Source organism: Electrophorus electricus, chromosome 2, assembly GCF_041902795.1.
Source record: "Electrophorus electricus isolate QZ-2024a chromosome 2, ASM4190279v1, whole genome shotgun sequence".
Lineage (NCBI taxonomy): Eukaryota > Metazoa > Chordata > Actinopteri > Gymnotiformes > Gymnotidae > Electrophorus > Electrophorus electricus.
Window position 1 is genome coordinate 36502158 of NC_137498.1, and position 19219 is coordinate 36521376.

Below are 19219 nucleotides of genomic sequence, written 5' to 3' on the forward strand. Positions count from 1 at the left end.
ACAACAATATAAAAAATTTGAATTAGTAGCTCAAAAGCATAAAAATGTCATCAAAATTAAATTAAGTTTGGTTAAATTACAAATCGTATGGTAGAGTGGTATTATTGAGTCAGTTCTTTTATTTAATCCTCCAACAGATGATACATTTGCCTTCTTTCCTTGAATGACACAAAAGGTTTAAAGAAAGGCCATCTGAGTTGCTGTTCCAAAAAAACATCACTAAGGTCCCCTGAATCATGAACTATCTATTAGATCTCTGAACTTAAGACCACTGAATCTGAAGGTAGTCATTGTTCCCAATCTACCTTTTATTTGAATTCTATCAGGGGATGAGACGATCCATGTCTTGTTACTCCGAGTAGGGATTATTTTAAAAGTATTGATCTGTATGCAGAAAACCATCCTTTAGAGATTTATAAATTATATGTCACAATAATGGCATCAGAAAATAATATCTACTCACTGTAGACATCTAACAGGACAACCAGCTTTTGTCCTATGGGTGAAGTAGCCATCCTAAAAGAGGTACAGTGCTTTTAGATGAACATGCAGAAATATCTCTTTTTAGAGCCGCAATATAATATAACGTAATATAACAAGGTCAGTTTTATAGTATAAAGTTCAACCCCCCCCCCCCCCCCGCCCCCAAAGTTAGCAAATAACTGGGTGTGTCTGTGGTGGCGCATCCACTGTCTTGCTAATGAATTCCGAACTATCTGCTAATGGCCTATTTGGGCAATATCAACATTTTGTCCAAACTATACATCTTATGTATCCTAGGTTTTTAAGACGCCCCTAAATGGTGGAATGTAATAACAGAACGTATATGCTTAGAAAACATTTGCATTTATATAACAGGGGAAACTGCAGGATTAGTTAAACAAATGTGTATTGCAAACTACTGTATTTCTCTAAATTAGCCAACATGGACTATGGAGTCGATTCACATGTCAACCATTTTCATTTAAATTAGAATGTGAATGCAGGCGCTTACACTGCTGATACAAACAGTAGCAGCTGTATTTTGGAGTTAAAGATACAAAACAAGGTAACACCGGCAAAAGACAATGATCAAACAAAAATATACAATTGGCAAGTTCCTCGTGAATGTTAGGTTATTTTATTTTGAAATAATGTACAGATGATCATGTTCATTGATTAAAGTGCAACATTTTGAGAGCATTCTGAAACATTACCATCTTAGATAACTCCGGTCATATGGGTGCAGGGGAGAACTTGCTGAAGGTCTGCTAAGGGTTTCACTGTAGGACCAATGTGGTGGACAGATTACACGGTTGTGTTCAGCAGACAAATCCATCGTTTTTAAAGGACATTTCCACATTCCATCCACTGTAGTTTTACTTTTTGAGTTGCAGATGGAACAAGGGTTAATAAAGTTTTGTTGCTGGTACTCGTCGTCTAAATATTTCATTCTAAACATCGTTTGTGTTACCCCATAAAACTGACCAGACCAACAGACACCGCGGTTGAGAGGAAAAGTCAGCACGTAAAGGTTGGGGCCTTGTTCTGGTACAGTGGGCTGATATGACGATTCCCGTACAGTGATGTGATCCTTTTTTAACAGCGACTCTATAGAAAACGAACTGCTAAACTTGACCGGACGATTTGTCACGTTGCGATGGTATACTGATGACCCGGGGTCTACTGCATCCCTTGTCTCCGTGTTTCTTTTAGGAAGCAAACCGGGGAACATAGAAACCGAATTGCTGAAATGGCGTCTCAGCATCTTTCTGGTTATGCAGCTTTCATCAACCCTCCAAAAATTCCTTTTAGCATTCGGATACTCCGGATCAATGGGCACCTAAAATAAAATGAAATGTAGGAGTCATTGGGCTCGTGCAATTCAGCATCGACCAAAATTCACCATATATATATATGTATATATGTGTGTGTGTGTTTTTTAACACTTACTTTGGCAAAACACTTGTTAGACGACAGGCAGACTCTGATGTTGTTTTCGAGACCCTTTTTGTCCCCAGAAACGAATGCACCCAATTTTTCCATTATCTGTAAGTGTAAAAAGAATATATAGAATATAGACTAGAATATTTTTATTATTGCACAAGTATAACGAGATTAAGTTTACAGCTTCCTTATAATATTGGACTGAAAATAATAAATATAAATGCAATAAGAAATACAACTGAGCAACTGTGCAGTGTGGCTAATACAGTATTATAAAGTATTATACAATACGATCTTGTAAAATATTATAAAGTGATATATTGATACATGGAAATCCGTTTAGTATGTGTATTTTGAAGATATTCAAAGTCGTCTCTCCTTGTAGCACTGTATTCAGATGCACACTTACCTGCCTAAATGTGAGCATCTTGTTTGGAGAATCTTGAATGATAGATGCAAGAAGACCAATATATGTTCCTTTCGTGTTTCGTTTGTATTTTCGTCTCTGAACCCCTTTGGACCTAAGTACACGCTCGGTTTTAGTCATGATGTCTATGACAGAAAATCTTCACATAGGCCTAGGTCTAGAAAGACTGAGTTTAGAGAAAGGCTGGTCCATGCTTATATGCATTCAGTTGAATACAACAGAGCAATACATGGACATTACATACCAATTGCTGCTATTTAAAAATCTTATGAGGCGTTAATGGGAGGCAGGATCTGAGACATATAGCCCATGACCTATAGTATTGTGGCGAGTGCCCCCTTATTTCTTCTTATTACTCATGTTTTCTAATATTATCTTAAAGGAATTGTAGCAATTGTATTCGTAAATATGCGTTAAGTGTCAAAACAAGTTACAAAAATTTCCAATAAAGTTAGAGCTACATGCTTTGTGTAGGCCTAATTATTTAAACTGAAAGAATAAAGTATTGTTTACATGTTTTCTCGTCTAAATCAAAACAAACGAATGGTACGAACGGTTTTTTTGCCTTTAGAGAATGAACATTAAATATTTCCAAGACTGACTAATGTCTTGTGCACATCCTCGTGCAGTTTAGTTTATATTCTCAATGGCTTTATTATTTGCAGACCAGAAAACCAGCGTGGACACCCTGATTTACGGTGTTGCAAATGTCACCTATTCAAAGTGATCACAATTTACAAAGGGAATAAATGTAAAAGTGTCCTATCGGACGCCGGTACTAAATACTATTCTCTATTTCCTTACGGAGTTGTAAATTGTAACACACACTACGAAACATGAAGACTGCTAGCTAACGATTTCTGAGTTTTCTTTGTGTGAAGATTACTGGCAATAAAGGGGTATATAATTGAATTCGGGCAGTTCGTAGAAAATATGTATGAAGAAGGCGTGTCTTCAGAATATACGGTTATCACCCCGTCAAGAAAGGAATGTGTGTATACGAGCTGCTACTGGTAGGACTGAATGTTTTCATTGTGTCGCGCTATTTAGCCTGATTGTGCCGCCAGTTCACATGGTAATTAATTATGATGCCATCCGTTAATAATACATTTTATTTTATAGTGAGGAGAATGTTTGGAAATTGTGTGAGTATGTAAAGGCCCAAGACGTTTGTGCAATGGATGAAGTGTATGCTGTCTTCATATCAAATGAAAGAAAAACGGTGGGTATTCTGGCAAAATCTAATGAAAGAGCAAATGATGTTAAAATATTCTCATTGTTTTAGACTTGATTTTCTTCCTTGTAATGCAGATTCCAATTTGGAAACAAAAATCTAGTAGAGAGAATGAACCAGTTATCTGGGTAAGCAGGTCCCTGAGTGAAGCCTCGTGGTGGCAAAAAAAAACCTAATTTCCACTTTTTGTAAATGTATAATAATATGCAATCTATCTAATATATGGTGTTAATTTCTCCATCTTTTAGGATTACCATGTTGTGTTGTTGCACTGTACCCGGCAAGGCCAGAGCTTCATATATGATCTAGACACTGTCCTCCCCTTTCCATGTCCTTTTGGTGTGTACTCAAAAGAAGCCTTTCAGACTGATGTGCACTTAAGGCCAGAATTTTGGAGGCAAGTTCATTAATGCATATTATCATGGTAGGGTAAATCTGGTAAAGATTTAAAAAAACATTTCTTCAATATATTTTAATCCACTTCATATTGGACCAAATATGTTTATTTTCAGGAAGTTGCGAGTCATTCCAGCTGTCACCTACCTAAAGCAGTTTGCTTCAGATAGGTCCCACATGAAATATTCTAATGGGGCTTGGCGCATGCCCCCACCCGCATATCCTTGCGTACAAACAACAGGTAGATGGGGAAAACAAAAACTTACATAAGATGTGGAACTGTTTTGGATCCCTTCTTTGATATAATCTTCTTTGATATAATCTTCTTTGATATAATCTTTTCCTGTAGAGTCTAAAATGAATCTTGATGACTTCATCAGCATGGATGCTACTGTGGGCTGTGGTGAAGTCTATAAACTTTCTGACTTTGTGGACAGAATGCATCGGAAGTCATGCTGAAAAATAGACATCATCATTTGAAGTGTACACTCCAAATAGTTGAACAATGTGTGAATGTTTGTTTTTAATTTTACTGTCAAATCACAAATCGCCAACATCTCAGACACTTCTGTTTCATGTTCCAATATTTACTGTCAGGCATTTGTTTTTGTTTTGCCAGATTTAAAATGTTTGGATTTAATTTCTCTTCTAGTAAGTAATTATAACATTATCAGATTAAAATTGTTTCTCACTTAAATTTACAGTGTGGTACTTATCAAGAACAGCTCTTGTACGCAGTGTTCATTCTGAAATTTGTAAGAAAATCTTAGATGAAAAGTCACCATGAAATGGAGCAAAATTGCAGACTATTTCTCATCTTTTTCTTTGTGTTATAATAATTGCTAATAAAAGGACATTTAATCCAGGCTGTGTGTAGAAAATATGCATGAAGGTGTATCTTCAGTTATACCATTCAGCAAAGGAATGTGTACACAAGCTGCTATTGGTGGGACCTGAATGCTTTCATTGTGGCTCACTAGCATAGTCGTTTAAAGAGTAATTCACATGTTAATTTAGAAAATGATTGCTATGAAATTGTTAACTTTGTTTAAGGATATAAAGCTACCTGGACCTATTTGTCCCTTTTTGGCCTCATACATTTATGTCTGTGTTATTCACAAAAATTATTTGCAGGTTCTGTTTCTGAAAAATGCACAGGTCTGCTTGTCTAGCAAATCACCAAACCACAAAAGCTGCACCACTGCTGTGATTCACATTTGGATAGTGTTCTTTATAGGTTATGTGCTGATTTGGCTTTGATGCATTTATACTAGACAACTTAAATGTTTGTCTGTGACAATTTTGTTCTGAAACTTGACACTTGTTCATGAAGGCTATGTTTAAAATATATAACTTTTATGTTTGTAAATGCTAAAATGTGAAGAAGCTATCAGTTGTTTTCTATGTAATATTCTAGAACTTGAAAGATTCTGTGAAGACGTTTATACAAGACCCTTAAACATCACATAGCCACCATTGTACTCAATGTGGATTAGGTAATCTGCAAAATTTCAGATCTGGTGTTTTGACTGACCCCTTGCTCAATTTCAGTCATTTTTTACTATAGATTGGTGTATTAGTCAAAGTTTTAGTGGCCTTTGGCAAACTCCAGGGTCTCATGTTTGTGGTTTGAGATATGTATACTTTGTGCAGCACTTTAGAGCTGTGTGCCAAATTTTGGATTCAGAGGAGAACCTGAACAAGAAGTCATGCTGAAAAAAGGATGACATTAATTGGAGTGTAATTTATAAGGTACAAACTGTTTACTTGGTTCTGTTTATTTCCCCAACTGTGAAATAAATATCTGCCCTTGGTAATAATGTTATCAGATTAAATTTTGTTACTCGCGTCAAAAAGTTCAATTTCAAAAACTGCTCTTATGTGCATGTGTAGTGTTTATTCTGCAGTTGGTAAGAAGTGCTTAGATGTTAAGTGGTGGTGATTTTGGCTATGTGATTATAGCTGTTCAATTTCACAGGTGCTGCAGATTTGCTGGTACCATGTTGTGATTACTTTTAAGATTAGTTCATGAAACACTCCACTTTGAAGGTATTTTATGAGTTTAAGCACAGCATCATAAACACTGGAAGAAATTCATAGTAAGATGTACAAGTTTTATCATTTATTATTTGTGTTCTTGTACAAAGGTGACAGATATGCAAATAATACAAATGCTGTTATTGAGAATGTTTAAGAACAAAACTAAGCAAATATCTGTGCCATATTTATGAATTTGCTGCCAGGTAATCCTTTATATTAGAAGGTGAAAGTCTATGAAACCCACCCTCATTACAGATGCCAACTTCAATGTTATCTTCAGTCATCTGACCCTCAACTTTCCTGTGGAATGATTCCACAGTATAAAGCATATAATTAGTAATACATAAAATAGTCTAAAGATGGATTCAGTGGTAAATTCTAAGGATTGGAAGAAGGTGAGTTGATTCATTTAAATATTTTTATTTTAAATCTTTCAAAACTACAAGAGATACATTTTCCATTACTACATGGTAGAAAATATAACTCCTTACAACTGTAAATCTACACTTTTAAAAGGCATGTATTTTTAAACATATTCCACTATTATATAATGTATATTGATTTATCTAGCAGCAGACAACACAATAACAATGCCTGTAGTGATGTGAATAGGATATGTCTGTTTAGTTTAGATTGGATGTTCCAATGTCCAGAATGCACCAAGCATATGATGTATAGATTACAAGATCTTCACAAGTGTCTTACTCAAATACACCCACCCATGTCAAATTAATTGCTAGAAAAACTAGTGATTTTTTTAAAATGTAGATCTCACTTTCCATACCTTATCTATTAGTTAAATAATTTATGAACAATTAATAGAATTACTGTTTTTACTAATAAAGAACTGAATAGATGCCACTAACTAAAACATTTTTCAACATTTGATGTGTTATGGTCTAAATTGTAAGCAAACTAGGTAAGCTTAAATACAAATTGGCTTTTAGAATTGTTACTGTTGTAGCCACCAAAAATGACACAATGAAAATGACAAAGCAAGTTCTTCCTAATGAATTCTACTTGATTGTTTTAAAAAGAGCAAAACTAACTACAGCATTTTGGTTACTTTTTATGATTACCTTTTCTCTAAGAATGTTATTCCATTCACATAGTTCTTTCCCATTGCTGTGGCTTTCCAGGCAAAATATGCACCCTGTGGGGACATCGGGGATGAGTACAGATTACCCAAAATGTTGTTTTGTCTTTTACAAATTATATAATAAAATAAAGACCAAACAAACAGGCCCCCCAAAATTGTGTCTTTATGGAGTGTTTACTGAAGGATCAGACTGGAAGAGGTATGGTCGATCTTCACGCCAACCAGCAATGAGTAGTGACACTCCAAAAGGATGTACACCTCTATAAAAAGAGAACATTTTATATACAGAAAATACCAAGCCATGTAGCGTTATGCCTTATACAGTGCTACAAATTAACTATGGCAGAACAGTCAATGAACCTACCCTGACTGTGTGTACTCTTGCATTACAGATGCCACCCTTTGTACCAGCTGGCCTGTGGGAATGAGCTCTTGGTAAACCAGGAAGTACTATTGAGCCATTTTTCATGCCCTTCTGACCAAAACCCTATCATGAGTGCATTACTAAAAAGAACATCTGAATAATGAATGACCTCCATCAATTAGGTAACAAACTATAAAAAGAGAACTGATTGAACTGATTGTGCCCTCAAACACAGAAATTATTCTGTGAACATTTGAATATTGCATACCTGTAGTCTGGACCCATACCAATGTATACCATGCCAATGTGTTTAGTTATATGTTCAACTTTGTGAACACTCTACTCATCATAAAGTATGGATTTTTGTTTCTTCTCTGTTGCCAACACTACACCATTGGATACTTAAAAAGGAGGGGGGGGGGGTGGCTAGAACTGCAGCATCACATGAGACTGTATCAAAAGACAGCACATCCAGTCAAATGCAGGCTAATCTGCCATTTGGGGGCATATAAATTGACCGTAAATGTCAGTAAAAAAGTGAAGAATTTCTCCTTATTTTGCTCTTCTCTAAATTCTTTGTCAAGCACCCTTAGCTACAAGAAAGGTACTATATAAATGTAACAAACAAACACAACTTCTTTCAAACATATCTTAATTTTTTATTTATCTTGACACAAGTATTGTAATTATTTACCTTTGATTCCTACAGAGGGCGCACCAGCTGCCACGGCATACTCGAGCTGCTCTAGTTTGCCAACAGGGCTGTGATGCAACGCAAGGAATACGTCTTGTAAAACAATTCCCTACAATCAAGCAAAATCTAACAGGCAGCGTGAGTAGCTGTTAAGTAAGTGGACAACAGTTAAACTTAAAATGAATCTATGCCCCTAATTAGGCCGTGGGACATAGCTGTGATTGTTGTGCAGAATGTTTAATATTTTCACGATTCATGACACCCATGCAGCACAAATATTCTCGAGTACCAGTTTTAGCGACTTGCTTGATTGGCGTGAAAGTATGTCTCAGACTTTACTGGTCAGCTAGCTGCAATAATAAACACAGTAGAGTAGTCGTGCTGGATACTGATAGGTTAAGTGTTCCAAGATTGTACTTAGTGATGTAACTACACAGAGTTTCCAGAGAAACAGGACTTTTCGGACAGTCCTTCATCAGCTGTGCAAGCAAACTGCTTCTGCATTTGTAGAAGGCGGTATTAGTTTATATTATAGCAATTCTTGTGCAATCGGAAACATAAATTAAATGACCAGTTTACCTAATTGTGCTAAGCGAGAAACTATGCTCACTATACCATTTTTAATGCTTATTGTTTGACGCTCTCAAACAACTTCCGGGTAAGGTGGTTGTTTTCGTCAAAATAAAAGTTTTCCTGGCGAGACGGAATTAGCCCTTAACTGATTTTGTGCTTGTCTTTTGAATCTATAGATAAATGCGTAAATTCAGTGTGTCTGGAGAATGTCGTTATAATTATAATAATTATTTAAATTACATTCTGGATTAATATAACATACAAAAAATGTACATATATTTTACGAAACTAAAGTGAAAATACGCAGCGTCTATTCAAAGGCCGGTTTGTTAAGGACTTTTATTATAATTATCCACCGGAAAGTCGATTTGCGTTGTCCACTCTACTCTTCTTCGCCTCTTCAACAAACTGTGGCTACAGAAACGTCAAGGTATTGTCTTTAAATTCTCGTTAAAGGTAATTTTAGTTCGTTTGGTGTTTTTAACGAATTAATGTGTTACCACACTTTTTGCATTTTGTCCGCTATATTTACAAATGTTTGGCAATTACATGAGAAACTGGATCAAGCAAACAAGGCGGGATGCCAATGGATGTAACATTAACTAATGTCGGACGAGGAGGAACGATGGCTAGCTAGCTGTTAGAGAAAATATAAGCGAATAGGTTCAGAGCAGAGCTAGCTAACTAATTATTTCATGTACCGCGGTCAGAAGACTATCTAATTTACTATATGATGTATATCGTTGATGTCGATGCTTTACGTTGACGCAAATGGTATGTGAGTTTCAGATGGTTAGCCACCAAGATACAGGGTAGGTAACCCAGGATACAGTGCCTAGTTAACCAGCTAGCTAATTTAATCTCACCGTTCGTTAGCTATATGACTACCTATTCAGCCGGCTAACCTGGCTGATTTAGATGTCATTCACGTTTTTTGTTTTTGCACGATTTTGTTGTCTCCCCCCGCCCCGCAATCATCGGCGTAGTTGAATGTAAAACTATACTCTTGCTGTTTATTAGAGTAGTTGGCTAGCTAGCTGCCTTTCCATTTTCATATAGCCTGCCAGAATGGGAATTGCATACGTGAGATTTTTATTTTTTAGGGAAAGCCATGGCTCGCGGGCAGCAGAAGATTCAGTCCCAGCAGAAGAACGCCAAAAAGGCAGCAGAGAAGAAAAAGTCCCAGGGAGCAGATCAAAAGACTGCCGCCAAAGCCGCACTGGTCCACACATGTCCTGTCTGCAGGGTAGGTCCATAATATTGAGTTTTATCATGTAAATGTGTACTAATATTTGTTCTTTATAGTCTGGAACATTTCAAAAATCCTTGTATAAATGCCTGTGACTTTTTTTGGCATCATATTTAGACACAGATGCCAGACCCCAAGACTTTCAAACAGCATTTTGAGAGCAAACATCCCAAATCTCCTTTGCCACCTGAGCTTGTGGATGTTCAAGCATGAAGGACACTATGAATTAATGATGTCTGTATTTGAGGTAAGTCTGTGATGGTTTGACTTGTAATGCAGGTTTAAATGTTCAATTGTCACTTTAAAAAAAACAACAACCTTAAATTCAATTCCTATGGTGTAATTTACAGACCCTGGGGAAACATGATATGATTCAGCTTGGCCAACTGATTCAACTCATCGTAATAGAGATTCTGGAAACATTGATAGTAGACCTAAGAATGGGCTAAAGCACACCAGCACCCCTTTGATTTTATATTTTTATATGTACCTAGCCTTTGTTTGGCTCACCCATCATTTTCGAGGGCTATGTGTCCCAGCAGCTCCGTTGTCATGGGTAGGCAAGCCCTGTAGTATTTACCGACTCCTAATTAATATTTTCTTTCAGTTTCTAAACTACAAGTATTTTACACTGCATTTTATTCAGTAATGTCCATTTATTTAAACATGACATATGAGCCATGAACGGAGTTGCGTCATGAATGGAGTTGTGTATGTTAACAATGGTTGTGATTGGAGTACCCCATGTCAGTTGGCCAAAAGGATCTTCAAAGCAACAAAATTCTGCTCTCTTGAAAAGTACTTCTGCTGTTGATTAGAGACCCTGGAATTGCTTTTCCACCACTTTTCCTCTTTTTTCATGGCTTTCAATAAATATACAAGCATAATGTAATTTTCATGGTCTGTAGGGGTGTTTTTGTTTTGGGTTCTTTTTTTCTTACCTTGTAAATTAATTGATTATTGCAAATAAGCATTATTTCAATTTTCTTAAATAGGTATCATGGGGGGAAGAATTTTCTTTTACCAACATTTGGGAACTCTACACTTACAAATGTTAAAAACAAACTCTTTTGAAGTCCAGGTTAATTGATACAAACTGATTGAATTATTCCTTTTATACACAGGAGAAACGGCTACAAAATTTTTATTTAAAAAAAAAAGTGGTTGCTTTAGCAGTGCAGTGGATATGATTGGTTGTAATGTGTAGTCGAGTAACAATCATTTTTTTCAGATACTTTTAGTAAATAAGTGTTTGAGGTCTTTGCACTCAAATTAAAAGACCACGTTACTTTAGGAATGCACTGGAGTTTAGTATTTGCAGAGCATGGCTGTGTGGTAGAATAAGTGTTAATTTGAGGATTTTCTAACTTTAATAGGTGCAAAGCTTTTGGGAGATGGCCCAGTTCAGCATGATATTGCTTTTACATCTTTTATGCCCCAATAATAAAGAAGGAAAATGTTATACTCATGTTGTACATCTAGCAATTACAATGCATTATTAAAGTTTAAAATTCACCCATGTGAATTCCTGATACATAAATATATTGGGGTACAGTGTTATTACAGCAGCTTGAATCCAAACATTGCACCCTTAGACAGTGCTTTTCTGTTAATTTAATAACGGAGAGAAAATGCACTTACCTATTGTTGTCCTCCGTTTTCAGGTATGAGCGGGTTTTATGTCTAATTCTGTGGGTGGTTTTTTTTGTTGTTGTTTTTTGATTATATATATATATATATATATATATATATATACACACACACACACACACACACACACACAGTCAATTAGAGAGCGCTAACTTAGGGCTGCCAGTAGGATGACCAGTCAGACTCTCCATTTCACTGAACAGTGATGTAGCACATCAAAATAGCAGAAGTTGTGAACGGTTGGAATTGACCCCCCACCCCCACCCCCAATTTGATTCACAATGGCCTGTGAATATTCAATCACTCATATTTCTGGTTGCAAAGGCAGCTTTTTTTAAAATGTAATGATTCCATGGTTCTACTGGTCATATCTTGTGCAACAATGCAGCAGCGCGTGCTGTTAGATTCAGAGAAATTCATGCATTATCATATTAGCATTTTTGCAATAGGAGCTAAAGATTTGTTTGCAATGTTAAGTTTAAGTTTCTTAAGCAGTGTGTGATCCTGTGGCCAACAGTTGAAATTTTGGGTTCTACAGATGTGGAATCCTTTGGACATTTATTAAATTTGTTGGGGATCAGACAATTTCATCACTTCGTGTTCTGGTGCTGAGCAAGCATGGATGCAGCCTTTTGGGGATTTTAATGAGAGAAACAATCCCAACTGTAACTGGGGTAATAATGGACTAATCAAAAGGAAGAAATAAAAAGCTTTTTGTTCTGGGGAAGAGGCAAGTTCTTATTAATGATCCCACTATGTGAAATTTGGATTATCTGGTAGGACAGTGTTTTTGTCCCCTAAAATAAGAGTGAAATATTCTGTCATGTACACTTACACATCCTGGTAATGTGAATTGACTCTTCAGTACCAGAATATGTGAAGTAAAGTTTATTATTAAGGTATACAGATAAGTACAACTTTTAAAAAACATACATGGTCACATCATTTCAAATGTTTTGTCTTTATACCTGACTACTGTTTTGTTTTAACTGTTATTGTACACAAGTATCCTTTTACCAATAAAGCCATGAATAATCTAATCGACTTGTTTGATCTTTAAAAGGTTTTGACTATCAAATGACAATACAAAAAGAAAATCAATATCAAAGGGACCGGGCTGTTTCATGCACTATTAAAATGTGTAGAAAATATTTACAGCATTTTATTTCAACATTCCTACATTTTCCCTTGACCAGTCAGAATGGTACTAAACTTTCATCCAGGAATGCTCTTAAATTCCAAGCATACATTTATAATGGACCAATGTAACTCTGTTGCAAAAGGACATGGTGAATATATATCAATATATAGCAACATTTAAACAAGAAAAATAAACAGTTCAACTTTGTTCCTGCCAAAGCATGCTTTATGATGAGGAATAATGGGAAAGTGATGAAATGAGAACATTTCCATTTGCATCTCAGTTAGGCCTAGAGGATTAGATATTGGGCAAATAACTCATAATTGAGAGTTTTAATTCTTAGTTTTTTGCTTAGCATATTTATTATATCCATGCTTATTGCATACTGGAGATTATCACTGAGCTATTATTTGAATGCTTTTGTATCAAGAGGCTAGTGAATGAATGGTTTACTGTTTCATGGGCAGTACTAGTGTGAAACCTGAACCACTGTGTTAATACTGTGTTAGATTTATATTCATTAACAGTGGAATTATTAATGAATAAATTATTACAAACCACAATGCCTCAGTATGATCAAATTCATAAATGGCTACCTTATTATAAACCAGAAAAAAATGTGAGACAAAACATTTGATAAAAACCACTGGCCTTAATTTAAATATTGAGCCGATGAATAATTACTTCGTAGCTCTGCTAGCAAGGTAAACTTATTTCCTGGGTCTCTGACAATTATTGACCCATCTAAAACAATACTCTGCATACTAGAAACCAGAAAAATAGAATAGTCGTTTACTAGTTTACAGGCAACCACAGGTCTTGACCACCATGTTCCGATGTTTCTTCAGTATTACATTGTTGTTGTCATCATAGAAGAGCACAGAGATGGGGCTGAGCTTGGTGGGGGCACAGCAGGCCTTGGGTACCTCATCTGGTTTTATAAGGTGTACCTGGCCAAGAGAAAAAGATATTTTGTTATAACGTGTATTAAATACTTATCAAGTAATAAAACATATTTCAGAATGATTTAGTTTAGCATGAGAAATGGGTGGTCTGCCAGTCAAATTGTGATTTATCAAACTAAAATATTCTAATTAAAACTCTTGGATATGAAATCAGATAATCAAAGTAGATATAATAACTTGTTCAAACTACTAACCACAAGCTGAATCATGGCATGATTAGTAGCATTCATACAGGAGCCCAGAGGATAGTCGCATTCCCCATCACAGTAATATGCTGAGTATCCTGGAGGAGCCAAAACCCAATCCTGCAAACAGTAGAAACAGATCGTATTCAACTTAGATAGGTATTTCGGGATAAATGCCAAGCTCTTAAATGATCAAAAATGTATTTAAAAACAATCTATGCAGAACACGTGGCTTTGTAATGTTATTTCAGTGACATCCTTGATAAGCCATTAAAATGTGGATAAGTATATTATAGTTACACTAAACACTAGTTTAAATCAGCAAGCACTCTTTTTTCTTTTTCTCTGATGCTTTAGAATCTAGTGAGGTGTAATATTTATGTATGTAAGTTTTTTACCTTCCAGCCCAGGTCACTGAAGCTAACATACAACTCATGCTTCTTACAGGCCTGTCGACCACTGTTCAGATGATTCTGGTCTTACATGAAAAAGGAGACACACAACAAATCATGAGTTAGAATATAACCAAACATCCTCTGATGTTTTGAGAGGTAAGGGGAGTACGAACATTTATTTCAATAAGTTAATCAGCTATTTTTACAAATGTGTCAGTTTTTTGCCTTCTCCCTCTGAAATAGTTGGTTGGGCTTACCAAATATCCCTGGTTTGTTTGGGTGGGGCAGGTCATATTTGTGTTTTTTCTTGCGTGGGTTGCTGTGTCTGAGGGCACGAGGAGGGCGGCATGGGGCCTGGCTTGCCCGGAAGAATGTCACCATGAAGGGCTGTTTGGATCGTGGGCCTCTGCGTCCCACCAGACCAACCCACCCTGCAGGTGAAGAGCGGTCTGGCACACAAACAGAGCATGGTGAAGAGATCAACATGTACATATAGCACACCCCATATTCATATCAATTCAATAATCTGACTACTTTATCTCAGCTATTAAAATAAATAAAGTCCCACTATCATTGACTAACAAGTGCATATACTGGATGGGCAGGTATTCCTCCCTCTGGTTCTTGGTGGGATGACTGATGTGACACTTACCATCTTCTGTTTCCACATACAGTCGGATGCCTAGGTTGCTTCGTGGGTGTAAGAGCCAGCGGTTGCTGGCAGAGGTCACGTCAAATGCCAGCCAGCCCTCCTGCCCTGCTGGCACAGACTGGATGTCCAACAGTACCAGCTCAGGCTCCCTAAAAACAACAGCAAGATTACATTTTTGCCGAGTTCAATGGCAGGAACCTACATGGCTTTATACTGCAGGCCACAGCACCAGTGTTTATGTATTATACAATATTGTCCCATATGTAAAATGTCTATATACAAGTCACACATGATCAAGGATCATGATAGTAAGTAATAATAATAATAATAATAATTATTATTATTAATAATAATAAAATTATTAAAATTTATATTATAGATTATGTTTCTCCTTTAACATACTTTACTATATATTTGATATATATAGAAATGAGTAATTGCTTTATCACCTGTCAAGTATTTGGCGAAAGAGGTCACTTGAAATATGCCATTGATCAGTATACTTCTGAGAACACTAGAACTGACTGAAAAAAAGTGCTAGTCATCTGCAGGTAAGTATATCGAATAAGTGGACCTAATCCCATTGCACCTTAGAGCAATATATAAGTACTTTTAATATGAAGCACCATGTATGCATGCTTGTTAAGGTGGGGCAGGTCATATAAGTTTAGCATTAAATGCTATTTCTATGCAATACAATCTTACAGGGTTTGCACACATGATTTTTCTTTAAAAGATGATGAGTTAAGAGAGAAAAAAAAAAGTAGCACAGTGGATACCATTTTACATATGATGCCTAAAACATTTGATGTATGTATCTATACATATATGTGTATGTTTATATGTTTGTATATATACACAAACATTTATGTATAAACATACGTATACATATACATTCATGCACAGAGGTAGTAAAAATGTTATGGTGGTACGATGCAATTTTATTGCCTCTACATATTTTACTACCCTTACTTCAAAAGTTAGTAAACTATGATGTTAAATCTACAAAACAAGGTCCTCCTGTGAATGGCCGGGTACTTTTGTTAACATAAAACTACAGAACGCTTATCCAAAAAAATGGATATTTATGTATTCCTAAGTTGCTTGATCAATCACATGCACTCTAAGAATGACTTGAGAATGGGACCTGTATCTTTTCTCCCTCTGGATTTCATAGACAGAGATGTGGAGGGTGCGGTTGGCCCGCTGACCCACGGTCAGGGTTTTGTAGATACGGAACTCCGCAGCAGTGACCGTCTCACCCTGAGGAAGTGGCGTCAGATCGAAGCGGAACTCCTTCCAGTAGGGACGAGGCTGGAGAAGGTCTCTCTCATGCTCCACTGAGGGAGAGAGAAAGAGACAGAGGCGGAGAGTGAGAGTCAGAGCAAGAGAGAGCAACAGAAAGAGATGGTAAGGGAAGGGAAAGGGAGAACTTCCAGCATCCTGGCTGGCCCTGACATGTCCTAGTGGCTAACACACTACTAAGGCAGAGTGGGGAAGGGTGTGAGAGACCAAGAAAAATCAAAATAGTGGGGAGACAGTGACCTCTAGGAGTGAAAGGAACTTTGAAAACAAGAGCAGGTATGGTAGCATCTGCATGTACTTTATGACAAAGGGTGTGTTGAAGACTGGGCTATCTGGGTGAGTGGGTGGCAGAGGGATGTAAGAGAGCGGGGGCGGGGGGGACGAACATTTGTCCTTGTAGAGGACTGTGGATCAGACTGACACCCACGGTCATGGCTGCACTGGAGCATAATTAGAGGCAGTGTGGGGCAGGCTTCTGCCCAACATGCAACCACTAATTACAGCCTGGCAGAGTATTTTTAGAGGAGTGCCTGACATTATTTTCATTTGGTGCTCCCTCCTCCTCATTCTGCCTTGCAACCAAGCCTGTAATTCTGCACAGCTGTGCACTCACTCCCTACAGCGTGTCCTGCACCGGGCTTCTGCCTACAACAGCCTGAGTGACCGATTCCGTGTTAGGCATCAGTCAACATGCGTTAATGCAGGGGAGAATTCTAGAACCTCGACAAACTTATTGTTGTGCAGTAATGATCACATGCAGTGGGCTGCTGGCTAATGCTGGCAGTTATGATGAGAAAGAGAAGACAGATGTTCTCCCACTACAAACCCACTGGAGATTGATGAAGGGAGGAGGTCACTGAGAGAATGGGATGGTTAATTACAGTGATACAGCAGATAAAAATTGTCTCCAGCTTCAGACAGGAAGAGATGCTGGAGCGATAGTGTGCTCATCTCACTGGCGCGGACCACAAATTCTGTCTCTTCCACTAGGCCACTACATGAAACACATCAGTGTGTTCGATGTTTTGAGTTCAGAGCTCAAGAGCTTTTCTTGAACTGTCTAAACTTAAAACATAGAATATATGTATTGAATCTTCTGCACCTTCTCCCAATATCATGTGCTTATTGACAGAATTAACAATATCGAACACAGGCATTAAAACATGGAATCTAGACTGCACCAGCATTCACTTACCCAAGTTGACGAAACTCATGACTGTGTCCGCCTCACTGACCACTGTGCCAAGGGGTGGCGTGTGTGTGCTGAGCGTTGGCAGCACAGCATGGCTGACTATGTCGGGGTCCAGACCCAGACCCAGGCCCAGGCCCAGGCCGTCGTCTCCCTCCGCCGACACAGCGTGGTACAGGTCTAGCATGAAGAGTGGGGCGGAGGAGGGGGGGCGCAGGGGCGGGTGGGGCCGAGGGCGCCCGGGCAGCCCCAGGATGGACAGGATCTCCCTCTGCATCTCCTTCTTCTGGCGGCCGTTCAGCCTGCGGAAGCTGGAGTGTGCAGTGCCCTCCATCTGGCCGCAGGCACACGCAAACATGCACAGCAGGAGGAGAGGCACCAGCGGGAAGAACCACCGCTGCTCTCGGGTTCCACCGCTGTTACTGCGGCCCCCCGCCTCTCCTTTGCCATGGTGCACAGGGTCATGCAGGACCGGGAGTGCTGCATGCATGCCATCCTGGTCGAGACAGCCTGCTGCCATTGCCAATGTGATGCCTCTTCCGAGCGGGCCCAGGGAGCTGTGTGAGAGCACCCTTCTGTGTGTCCCTGTGTGCTTGCACAGGCTCAAGCCAAACAGTGACCGCTGATCCACTGACCACAGCCGTCACAGAACTTTTCAAACTCTGCTTTAAGATAAACACAGCATATCTCAGCAGTGGAGCCAGTCCTAGATTATGTTCACCTATGCTCCTGTCTAATCAGAGATCTTAAGATAGACGAGTGTTTACTGCTCGTCACCCACCTGTATCTCTCCCTTCCCTACCTCTGTCCCTCCTGTCTATTATACTCTTATCTGCAGAATAAATGTATGATCTTTTCCCTCTTATGCACTCTCTCCTATTTACTTAAGGAAGCAGAGGGCAAAATAGACTGCAGATAGAGCAATAAGGCCCTAGAAGTGTTGAAGGCACTTGAAGGAAAAACAGCTTTTTAACTTTCCACTCAATTGCAGATAGAAGAGTGGAAGAGCTAGAATGAGGTTAAGAGCAGGTGCTAAAAAATGGCTGAGGCAGTGTGTGAAGATGGAGTCCATGTGTAGAGGAAAGAAATAAAGGTATATAATGTAGCCACCACCCAAGTCTCTCGTCAGCATCCACAAACACAACACAACACCTGCCTTTTTTCCAGACGTAGACAAGTCAAAGCTTGTTCCAGCTCCACTGAACAAAATCACATCCACAAGGGGAATAAAAACATTCAGATGATCAACTTCTCACCAGCAGGTATTTGCCTCTGTGCACTTGCTATTCCCTTGGGTAAACTGCTAGAACATCCTGAAGTCCTCTGGGTGAAAACCAATCCACCTTTGCACTTTTCTAATGATTCTTTTCTCAATTCTCTTTCACCCAAACTACAAAGAATCTATCCCTTCTGGCACACTGTCTGCAGCAGAGTAATAATCTTGGTCTGGGCTGTTTTGCACTGAGCATGTAATCTGAACACAAGGCTCCCTTCGTTGTAAGATGCTTGATGTAGCGAGGGAGTGTCCCAAATGACTGAAGCCTCCTCCCTCTCTGCATATCCTCCATTTCATCTTCAGTACACCCAAAATTTGCTCACAATTACCATGTGGCTTGGCAGAGAGCGCTTCCAAGATGGGTCTGCGGACAACACTTGGCCAGATATAACTCCCGCAAAGATGCTTATCTGGATGCTAAGAAAATTACGCCACAAGGTTTATGGACTGAAACAGATG

At 38.3% G+C, this 19219-nt stretch overlaps 5 protein-coding genes across 22 annotated transcripts in view; 2 read left to right on the top strand and 3 right to left on the bottom strand.

Annotated features, from left to right (window-relative positions):
- Positions 1-3173: 3173 nt before the first annotated feature.
- Positions 3174-4680, top strand: ntaq1 (N-terminal glutamine amidase 1). Its single transcript, XM_081701767.1, has 6 exons — positions 3174-3366; positions 3476-3575; positions 3665-3715; positions 3836-3988; positions 4104-4224; positions 4333-4680. Exons 1-6 carry the CDS (start codon positions 3287-3289, stop codon positions 4440-4442), a joined length of 615 nt encoding a protein of 204 aa, XP_081557893.1. The 5' UTR covers positions 3174-3286; the 3' UTR covers positions 4443-4680.
- Positions 4681-6131: 1451 nt separating this feature from the next.
- On the bottom strand, positions 6132-9267 carry psma2b (proteasome 20S subunit alpha 2b). Its single transcript, XM_027000886.3, is given in 8 exon segments — positions 6132-6318; positions 7044-7176; positions 7301-7382; positions 7487-7609; positions 7755-7887; positions 8181-8248; positions 8760-8789; positions 9254-9267. Coding segments are annotated over 8 exon segments (693 nt in total). The 3' UTR covers positions 6132-6208.
- On the top strand, positions 8220-12692 carry zgc:91910 (Zinc finger protein 706-like). Of its 4 annotated transcripts, none has more exons than XM_027000872.3 (4): positions 8220-8333; positions 9857-9999; positions 10120-10249; positions 10353-12692. In XM_027000872.3, the coding sequence occupies exons 2-3, from the start codon at positions 9865-9867 to the stop codon at positions 10213-10215; spliced, it is 231 nt and encodes a 76-aa protein (XP_026856673.1). In that variant the 5' UTR covers positions 8220-8333; positions 9857-9864; the 3' UTR covers positions 10216-10249; positions 10353-12692. The 4 variants fall into 4 exon arrangements, with proteins under 4 accessions (XP_026856673.1, XP_026856675.1, XP_026856672.1 ...); XM_027000874.3 differs by having other exon boundaries at positions 8294-8318; XM_027000871.3 differs by lacking the exon at positions 8220-8333 and adding an exon at positions 9117-9183.
- Positions 12526-18004, bottom strand: bmp8a (bone morphogenetic protein 8a). Its single transcript, XM_027000868.3, has 7 exons — positions 17491-18004; positions 16138-16330; positions 14991-15139; positions 14596-14787; positions 14342-14421; positions 13953-14063; positions 12526-13743 (listed from the first exon to the last, which is right to left on the bottom strand). Exons 1-7 carry the CDS (start codon positions 18002-18004, stop codon positions 13594-13596), a joined length of 1389 nt encoding a protein of 462 aa, XP_026856669.2. The 3' UTR covers positions 12526-13593.
- Positions 18005-18007: 3 nt separating this feature from the next.
- The window catches only part of macf1a (microtubule actin crosslinking factor 1a), a 132409-nt gene continuing 131197 nt past the window's right edge, over positions 18008-19219 (bottom strand). For all 15 annotated transcript variants that reach the window (XM_081701855.1, XM_081701850.1, XM_081701820.1 and 12 more), the window contains one exon: positions 18008-18146. In XM_081701855.1, coding sequence (XP_081557981.1) covers positions 18088-18146 — 59 coding nt within the window. In that variant the 3' untranslated portion in view covers positions 18008-18087. The remainder of the gene's footprint in view (positions 18147-19219) is intronic.